The sequence below is a fragment of the Kryptolebias marmoratus genome, linkage group LG2 (genome assembly GCF_001649575.2).
Source record: "Kryptolebias marmoratus isolate JLee-2015 linkage group LG2, ASM164957v2, whole genome shotgun sequence".
Taxonomy (NCBI): Eukaryota; Metazoa; Chordata; class Actinopteri; order Cyprinodontiformes; family Rivulidae; genus Kryptolebias; species Kryptolebias marmoratus.
The window spans coordinates 33,437,647-33,447,250 of record NC_051431.1 but is presented as its reverse complement, the minus strand read 5'-3'; the positions used below and the strand labels follow the sequence as shown (position 1 = coordinate 33,447,250).

General features: G+C 49.1%; 2 protein-coding genes across 3 annotated transcripts in view; both read left to right on the top strand.

The window, feature by feature from the left end:
* The window catches only part of LOC112449843 (mediator of RNA polymerase II transcription subunit 15-like), a 9,258-nt gene extending 1,395 nt beyond the window's left edge, over positions 1-7,863 (top strand). The window contains exons 2-7 of one of the 2 annotated variants that reach the window (XM_037979289.1): positions 4,821-4,941; positions 6,267-6,704; positions 6,815-6,968; positions 7,049-7,364; positions 7,463-7,637; positions 7,724-7,863. In XM_037979289.1, the coding sequence (XP_037835217.1) occupies positions 4,937-4,941; positions 6,267-6,704; positions 6,815-6,968; positions 7,049-7,364; positions 7,463-7,637; positions 7,724-7,775 (1,140 nt within the window). In that variant the 5' untranslated portion in view covers positions 4,821-4,936 and the 3' untranslated portion in view covers positions 7,776-7,863. Of the gene's footprint in view, positions 1-4,541; positions 4,942-6,266; positions 6,705-6,814; positions 6,969-7,048; positions 7,365-7,462; positions 7,638-7,723 lie in introns of those variants that run through there. The other variant, XM_037979291.1, reaches the window with a different exon arrangement.
* On the top strand, positions 7,782-9,440 carry LOC108250033. The gene is made up of 4 exons (XM_025002416.2): positions 7,782-8,019; positions 8,165-8,337; positions 8,481-8,729; positions 8,820-9,440. The coding sequence occupies exons 1-4, from the start codon at positions 7,809-7,811 to the stop codon at positions 9,000-9,002; spliced, it is 816 nt and encodes a 271-aa protein (XP_024858184.2). The 5' UTR covers positions 7,782-7,808; the 3' UTR covers positions 9,003-9,440.
* Positions 9,441-9,604: the final 164 nt, after the last annotated feature.

The following is a 9,604-nucleotide window of genomic DNA, read 5'->3' as shown; positions in this document are numbered from 1 at the left end:
GTATCATCTGCGTAGTTATGGTAGCTAATCTTATTTCCTGTTATAACCTGAGCCAGTGGGAGCATATATATATTAAAAAGAAGGGGTCCTAGGATTGAACCTTGGGGTACCACACATGTGACCTTTGACCTCTCTGATGAGAAGTTTCCGATTGAAACAAAGAAATCCCTGTTCTTTATGTAAGATTCAAACCAGTTGAGCACTGGAACGGAGAGTCCAACCCAACTCTCCAGTCGATTAAGTAAAATGTCATGGTCAACAGTGTCGAAAGCTGCACTGAGGTCCAACAGAACCAGCACTGTGGTTCTCCCACAGTCTGTATTTATATGGATATCATTGAACACTTGTAGTGCCTGAAGATTTCTGTTCCTCCTGCCAGGCTGGTAGGAGGCTTTCTGTAGCCAACAGAACAATTTTGTCCCCACTTCAATATGACAGTTGTCAGCCCAAAACCTGCACTAAACTAAGCACTTTAAATGTAACTTGCTTGGGACCTGAACCAACCCCAGCTTGGTGTGAAGGGCCTGAAGGGAAAAGGTTCATAAAGTGGACATTTTCGCTTTCGTCTACAACACGCCGTGTATTGTCCCCGCACGCACCGTACGCACGGTGAACCTGCGAAAAACTTCAGCTGTACGCGGAGGTTCATCTCATGTACAAAAGGTGGTCAAAATTGTGCCTGCATTTTCAAACCTGCGAGGGGCGCCGAGTGCATGGGTCATGAATGTTTTGCTGACCATCTGGGTGGGGGATGGTCAGAAGTGGCACTTTGGAGCTTTTCTGTGAACTTTCTGTGGTGGGGAAATCAGAAGTAGAAGTTTTGAGCTTCTCTCATTGTCCAGAACTTTGCACCCCTGGCACCCCCGTGCTTCTGGTCAAAGACTGACCCCCCCACAGACCCCAGGTATGACCCCTGCCCCCGGGCTCTATAGCGCCACCAACAGGCCGAAAGTGGTACTACACCAATTTTTTTTTTTTGCCCCAGGCCCCTCGGTGACCCCAGTAATGACCCGCCCCCGGGCTCTATAGCGCCACCAACGGGCCAAAAGTGGTACTACACCTTTTTTTTTTTTTGGCCCCAGGGCCCTTGGGGATCATAGATGTGACCCCCCCACCCCCGGGCTCTATAGCGCCACCAACAGGCCGAAAATGGTACTACACCATTTTTTGGTCAATATTGGAATTTCGGATCCTCGTTTGGTGGAGGTGTGTTTCGGCCCCCAGGGGGGGCCTCCGTGACCTTTCGTGACCTTTCGGGTTTTTCACGTTTTTGAAGGTCTTCCCGAGGTTGGATTCGGACGAAACTCAGACAGCAGCATCTTCGGGCGACCCCGGACACAACACCGTTAGCGGCTAACGGTTAGCATGTTGCTAATTTTTAAACATTGTCCTAGAGAGCTGGGCTTCGGTACATCTGTAGTGCCTGGGGAGAGGGTGTAGCACGAGCAGTTTGGCTCCGGTCGGCCGAACTGTCGCGGAACTGCAGGGCCTCAAAGTCGCTCAATTTCGCCCTTTGACCTGCTGCAGTTCGGGGCCCGAAAGTCGCACAGACTCCCCGGGGGGCTCGTTCTTCTCGTCCCGACACCCTCCCCGACATATCCGAAGGCCGGCTCCCTAGTCCCAACTTTGGCCTTAAGCGTTGTTTTTTCCGGGGATGCCGAGGATCACCTGGTAGTCCCCTACGAGACGATCGTAAAGAGCCCACGAGTGGCCCTGTATCCAACTCGGAAGTCCCTGAAAACCCACTCAAAGTGAAGATGTGATTGGGACCAGGCGTATGGCCCGTGAACATCCGCGTACACCTGAGGAACGCATGAGGGAAAGTAGTGACACCAGGTGTACGCGGACGTTCACGGACAATACTAAAGTTTTTTTTGCTTTTTTAAGGCCTTCCCGAGGTTGGATTCGGATGAATCTCATGCAGGGGCATCTCCTGGTGGCCCTGGACGTAATGTTGTTAGCGGCCAATAGTTAGCATGTTGCTAACTCTAAGTAGCTAACACAAGCTCCTAGAGAGCTGGGCCTCTGTACATCTATAGAGCCTGGGGAGAGGGTGTAGCACGAGCAGTTTGGCTCTGATCGGACGAACTGTCGCGGAACTGCAGGGCGTCAAATTTGCTCAATTTCGCCCTTTGACCTGCTGCCGTTCGGGGCCCGAAAGTCGCACGGACTCCCCGGGGGGCTCGTTCTTCTCGTCCCGACACCCCCCACGACATATCTGAAGGCCGGCTCCCTAGTCCCAACTTTGGCCTTAAGCGTTGTTTTTTCCGGGGATGCCGAGGATCACCTGGTAGTCCCCTACGAGACGATCGTAAAGAGCCCACAAGTGGCCCTGTATCCCACTCGGAAGTCCCACAATTAAACACCAAATTTTAGGTGTCAGGTGCACTCGCTGAAGCAGACGTTCACCGCCAATACATTTGGACAGGACTTTTCAGGGACAAATAACAGGACTTTTTATAGCTTTAAAGGCCTTCCCGTGGTGGGAGGTAAATTAAACTCGCACAGGGGCATCTCCCGGTCGCTCTAGACGTATTGCTGTTAGCGGCTAATGGTTAGCATGTTGCTAACTCCAAGTAGCTAACACAAGGTCCTAGAGAGCTGGGCTTCGGTACATCTGTAGTGCCTGGGGAGAGGGTGTGGCACGAGCAGTTTGGCTCCGATCGGACGAACCGTCCTCTAGTTGTTCAGCGTCAAAAGTTTCATTTTTGAGATTTTTGACCCCTGCCATCTTAAGGTCGAAGGTCGCGTAGACACGGGAGCGACGTTTTCTCGATCAGCACAGACCCCCGAACGACATACCCGAAAATCAGCCCTCTACGAGTCACTGGTCAAAATCGACTAACCACAACTTGTCCTCTCAGGTTCTGACGACTTACAAAGGCCTTTTGCCCTGGAATCTGGGCGTGTCGAAATCCAACTTTGACCTCTGGCCACCATATTTTACACACACGTTCTGGACCGCCCCTACTGCGTGTCCTGCGATTTTGGGGTCTCTCGGGGCTCGGGGGGCCAAGGGGTCAAAGGTTGAATTGTGAGGCCAAAGGTGAAGCGGGCCTGCGGGGTGCGTTCCGTCCCCTAACTTTGCGTGCAAGCGTTCGACGCGGGCGAGTCGGGCGTCGTCGCGAAGAGCTGACTGAGACGATCGAAACGAGACCGCCCGTGCATTTGTGGCCCACTCGTACCCCCAGCAAACCCCCAAAAGGTCCTCCAAGGTCGCCAGACTATATATTCATCAGGTGTAAACGGACGTTCATGTGCAGTACATTTGAATGGGAACTATGAGGGAAAGAACGCCATTTTGAGTTGAGTGCGTTTTGCCTCCTAGCTTCGCGTAGGAATATCGCATCAAGGCGTGCCTGGTCTCGTTTTAAAGGCCAGAATGAGACGAAGAGAACGAGCCCACCCACGTGCCTGTAGCTTCAAGCTACGGGCCGTAAAACGGCCCGAGAGCCGGCACTCACGACCCCATAGACATTACATTATAAAACGTTCGCGCCCGCCACGTGCGCTGTGATCAACGTAGCTGGCTGAAATTTGGCACACCTCTTCCTCTTCAGCTGATCTACAAATCCTGTGAATTTGAAGTCTCTACGTGCTTCCGTTCGGAAGTTATAAGCGTTTGATGAATTTGACTTTTTTTTTTTCTCCATCTCCCGATTTTCTCCATCTCCGCGAATTTCTTCCGAACCGTGCGACGGATCCTAATGAAACTTTCAGGGATTCATCGTCACATTAGGCCCTCGAGGTGATAAAATTTTGGCGCGGATCCGACCTTCCCCCGACCCGCAAAGGTCGTGGAAAGGTGCACGGTCGTTAGGAAAATATCTCCAGAACCGAGCAACCGATCCTGATGAAACTCGCAGGGCTTCATCGTCACACTACACTTGCTAGCTGCCTAAATTTTGGTTAAAATCGGACTTTGCACTGACCCGCAAAGCTTAAAGAAAAATTGTGTGTTTTGAGTGTTTGTTAGCAAAATTTCTCCAGAACCGTGCAACTGATCCTCATGAAACCCACAGCTCAACGCTCAGGAGAGTGTCCCGAGTCCGGCCATATGATTTTTATCCAGCTGGGACTTTGAAAAAAAACCCATGGGAGTCCAGGGGAGCCTGCTTTCTCACCTACACAGGTGAGGCTCACCTCGGCTGGGGGAGCCAAGTGGGAGGCTGGCCTGTCAGCTAGGCCTCTAAAAAAAGTTTGGAATTTTGACATGCCAATCACATATTCATACTCAGGAGAGTGTCCTGAGTCTATCTATAATTTTTTTAATTTTAAATTAAGCACTGTACATTTTTTTTTGTGGTCATAACAATTTTTACTGACTATTTGCACCTCGACTGCACATGTTGCCCCTCCTCAGTGAAAATGTAGGTGCACGGACACGTTGCTGGCTGAAATTTGGCACGCCTCTTCCTCTCTAGCTGCCCTACAAATCCTGCAAATTTCAAGTCTCTGCGCGCTTCCGTTTGGAAGTTATGAGCGTTTGTTGCTTCACAGCAACAAACGCTCCATCACAAACGTGCAAGCTTTTTAGCAAAATTTCTGTAGGACCCTGCGGCCCATCCTAATGAAACTTTCAGGGATTAATTGTCACGTGGGTGACTTGAAGTGTTTAAATTTTGAGCAAGATCTGAGCGTGCATCGAGCCAAAAAGCTTAAAGGAAAATTGTGTGTTATTAGCAAAGTTTCTGCAGGACCGTGCAACCGATCCTAATGAAACTTTCAGGGATTACTTGTCACGTTGGTGACTTGAAGTGTTTACATTTTGAGCAAGATCTGAGCGTGCATAAAGCCAAAAAGCTTTGTGTGTTTGTTAGCACCAGGTAGCAATTGTCTGCAAAGTTCCAGCCAATCACGAGCCTACAGGTGAGGTCACGATCTACGGCAAGGTTTTCCACACCCCCTCAGGAGTTCCTTTTCTCCGTGATTCTTCATGAGGTAAGACGTGTGTGAATGTGGTTTACTGACAAAAACGTTAAGTGAAAATGCTTGTGAGTAAATTCAGCCATTAGATCTGTTTTTAAAATCCGTTTTTAAGTGTTTAAAGGGCTGCCGGGGGGGGGGGAAGCATGTGCTCACTGCCTGAGCTCTTTGTTAACATGTAAACACTGTCCCTTACTTGCTGAGGATGGAATAAATTGATTGTTTTTGTGAGGAAGGATGAGGAAGAACTGTTAGATCAGTGTGTGTCTTAAGTGTTAGAACTTAGTTTCAATGTTTTTGTTTGTGCTGCTAAGAAAAACGGGCCGGGCGGGGCTTAATGACATCATGGATGACGCCACGTTTGGTGTCACCACATAAAATGTCCCCCTTTGACTTCCATTTTGAGTTCACCAAAACAACAATTGCTATCTAATTAATCCGTAATTATTTAGTTATTACATTATAAGCAGCAGTAAGTTTAAAGCCTGTAGCATTATTATTCACAGGTATGAATGCTGGAGATATGTACATATATATATTAAGTGTGGTCCTTCTTCATTTCTCATTTCTGTTAAAGTCATTACATCTTTATGACGTGTTTCATTCAAAGGGATCTCACAAAGATGTAAAGCTACTTTGGTTGTTTACATCAAAAGATCCAATGAGAGAATCTAAGTGGTCAGTTGAGACTGCTCTGAAATGAGTGAATACTAAAACTTTTAGTTTTTAACTTTTAGCTAAAGTTTCAGTATTCCCTCCTGTCAGAGGAGTCTCACCTGACCACTTAGTTTCTCTCATTGGATCTTTTGATGTTGCAGAAAAGAAGCCCCCACACACAACGAGTGCAAAGCAGAGGTTTAAAAACAAACACATTTATTTAAACACTCGGCTGAATGGAGACAACAACTCACAACAGCAGTTGTGTCAGAAGTAATAACCCCTTCACTTCTTCATATCATGATGCCCTGGAACCTTCCGCCTCCCTCACTCCACAGACACACTGTTCTTAGTGAATATTCTGTCATAAGCTAATCGTGACCTCGTGTCAACAATCAAATCATTTCAGTGACATCCAAGTTTGTTTATATTCTATTGCTGAATAAGCATGACCTCATTTCTTAGCAATCAAAGTATGTCGATTATATTGTCCAGTTTGAGCTGCATTACCATTTAGCATTTGTGTACAAGCTTTACATTTTTGCACCTTTGTGAGATCCCTGTGAATAAAACATGTTAAAAGTCTGTAACGAGTTCAACAGAAATGAGAAATGAACACACATCGTACTTTACACTATGAATAAAACGTTGTTGACCCTTCTTTGTTTGTGTTGTTTTTACAGAAAAATGTCTACCATGAACGATTGTCCTCTGTGCAAGAGCACGCTTCAGCACGTTAACAGACACCTGCGCTTTGCGCACAAGGTGTTGAACCAGCAGGAGCGCAAGATTCTTGTGAATCTGGCGAACGGGCACACCAACATCCGGGGGTGTCCGTGCCCGGTGGTCGGGTGCGTGTTCGCCACGGGAAAGCTCCTGGAAAGGCACATCTTTCACACGCACACAGAGCTGAGCCCGGAACAGCAGGCCAGGATGGTCCGGCAGGCCAAATACCTGCAGGCCCTACAGCTCCTGACCAAATTGCGGGCGACTGACCCCACCCCACCCATGGTCAGCACGCTGGACCTGGAGCCGGACACGGAGGCTGCAGAGGAGGCGCCAGCTCCACCGTCGCCTGCTCCCTCCTGTGGCACGCTGGCGTGCGTGGAGCTGTTCGCAAGGTCCCGACATGTGCACGTTTTTATTAAAATTTCAACTAAAACACAATGTAACCTTATTCCTTTTTAAAAGAATTTGTGCTTTGCTCACGTGACTGTGCTTTCAATTACAGCCAGAAGAAAAAAACAGAGGAGCAGCAGAAGTACATAGTGGACCTGGAGCAACGGGTCAGGGACCTCCAGCGCTCCCTGGCCACAGCGAAAAGGACCATCGCTGCCATGAAGACCTCGTCGGTCCCGTACCCGTACCGTACGGTTCTTCGTCCCGTAAGTGAAAAACAGGATTTCTTTTGTCGTCCTCGTTGCACTGAATTGTCCCTTTAACAAATTTTGTCTTCCTATGACAGAGCACAAAGAGGAGAAAGTTGCAGCAGCAGCAGCAGGAGGAGGAGGAGGAGCAGCAGCAGCAGGAGGAGGAGGAGCAGCAGCAGCAGCAGCAGCAGCAGCAGGAGGAGGAGGAGCAACAGCAGGAGGAGGCAGGACCGTCCTCCAGCAGCCAGCCACTGCTGCCAGAACTCGAGTGTGACATCATCGAGGCTCCAGGAGTGCAGGACATCACGCTGGAGGATGCAGGCAGGCCACAAAAGACTCGGGCGCATTCGGCCGAGAGCACAAGGAGGAGGCTCACGTGGTCGGCCGGCACAGGCAAGGGCAACGTCATGGGTAAGTTCACGCACCCACCCGTTCGGCTCAAAGACCCCGTCGCTCAGTTTTGCAACAGAGCAGTAACTTCCTTCCTCTTGCCACCTTTTTCATTTCAGACGCTTACCTGGATCGCTTTGTGATGCTCCACTCCAGGGAGTACGGCACCTCTAAAATGAGGGAGTACGCCAAGTCCAGGGTGAGCCGGGTCAAAGCCTTCCTGTACTTCATGTCAGAGGGGAAGGGAAGGCTTCACGAGTGTGTCTTCCTCCACGACATCGCCCGCCTACAGGAGTGAGCGAGCTTCGCGCTCTTCTTAACAAACGTCTGCTTGCGGTTTGCGACCTACGTCACTCACATCTTAACGTTGTCGTCCGCAGATGGGTCCACGAGCTGAGAAACTGCGGCAAGGAGATCACAACTGTCAGATAGTACATACACAACGTGGCGCAGTTTCTGGAGCACATGCTGACCACCAGACCCCCCCACAGCCGGTTGACCCTGGACCAAACCAAAGAAGTCCTGACGTTTGTCGAGAAGGCCAGGAGGGAGACCAATCGGGAGATTGTGTTACACCAGAACCGAGTAAAGCGAGCAAAGATGGAGAAGCTCCCGGGGCCCGAGGCCATTGCGACCTGCATCCGCGTGGCCCCGGTTCGGATCGACGAGCTTCTGGGTACGTTGTCAAGTTGCTTTTTAAAATAATTTTTTTTACTGCCGTCACCCGGCAACACTTTATCCGAAGGGGTGTGCGTGTGAGACCGACGTAACACTTGCGACGAACGTGTCCGCAACCGACACTGCTCTCTTCTGTCTTTTAGCGGAGCTGGAACAGGACGAGAGCAGGACAACCGCGCGCTACCTCCTCTACGGGTACCTCACGGCGTACTGGGCGTGCCTGAGCGGACACCGGCCAGGCGTGTTCGTCAACATGAGGGAGGAGGAGGTGGTCGCATCGGAGAAAGATGCGACGGACGCGGGAGTCCTGATCCGAGTGAGTGCACGGACCGAGCTTTTGTGGCGCTCAAAGCGCTTCGTGCCGGAGCCACATTCGCCCGTCGGCAAGCACAGATCGACCTAGAGAGAAATCTACACGTTAGATTAACGCTCTGCACGTTGCTTTCTTCATTCCCACAGGTGGCCGAGCACAAGACCACCGTCCAGTTCAGCGAGGCCAGCCTGGCCCTGACCATGGAGGAGCTCACGTGGGTCAAGCGGCTACTGGCCATCAAACGGAAGCTGCGCTCCCGAAACAGGTACCTCCTGTTTACCACGGGGAAGAGCAGCTTCCGTAACATGACGAGGTACCTCAAGCTGGCCTGGACCCAGATGGGCTTAAAAGGCGACATCAACTTTACGCTGATCAGGACGGCCCTCGCAGACAGCGTAAGTACAGATTATCTTAGCTCTGTAACATTTAAGTGTAAATGTAGGTGCTGGACTCGTAAACAGTTTTCACCACCTTCTCCCTTTCAGGCAAAAACACTTCTTCCAGAGGCGGAGAGAAAGAAAGTCTCCGCCTCGATGTGCCACGACGTCTGGACCGCCGAGCGCTTCTACGCCCACAACCCCAACATTGCGGAGGCAATGGAGGTCAGGCGTAAGATGACGGCTGTCCTCCAGCAGCAGTGCGAGGGGTCGGGCTACATCATGAACTAAATTGGATAGTATTGTTGCAAAAACAGTGAAGTTGATCATATAAGATCAAAAACTAATGCTTTGTAATTGCCAGGAATGTAATTTTTTCCCTTTAGCAGAGATTTTAACACGACCAAATTTATTTTTTGGGACGTATAATTTTAGAGTCCATGACGGTCGAGGATTTAGAGTTTGAGGAGTTTTAGAGACCAGCGGCTCTTTGGCAGATCATGGAAAAGTCATTGACTAGGCAAAATAGCTACAACTGTGGAAGTAAAATGTGGTTTCAATCTCTTTTTTCTAAAACTTGTATTTTTCAGTGTTTTAGCACTCATTGATTCTTAAACTTTGCCACTTTTGGACAAAAATATACAGAAGCGCATTGCTATCACTTAGGAAAAAAAAAATTTGAACGCTATCACGTTAAAATGTGATACGTATCTTGTTTAAACGTGATAGTATCTTGTTAAAACGTGATATGTATCTTGTTAAAACGTGATATGTATCTTGTTAAAACGTGATATGTATCTTGTTAAAACGTGATAATCATCTTTTTAAAAACGTGATATTTAGCTAGTTAAAACGTGATATGTATCTTGTTAAAACGTGATAATTATCTTTTT

What these genes read in the sequence shown, in the direction of transcription:
- LOC108250033 (XM_025002416.2), top strand. Translation starts at nt 7,809, where the DNA reads ATGCTGACCACCAGACCCCCCCACAGCCGGTTGACCCTGGACCAAACC. An exon ending in TCGGATCGACGAGCTTCTGG is followed by an intron (nt 8,020 to 8,164) that starts GTACGTTGTCAA and finishes TCTGTCTTTTAG; the next exon opens with CGGAGCTGGAACAGGACGAG. An exon ending in ACGCGGGAGTCCTGATCCGA is followed by an intron (nt 8,338 to 8,480) that starts GTGAGTGCACGG and finishes TCATTCCCACAG; the next exon opens with GTGGCCGAGCACAAGACCAC.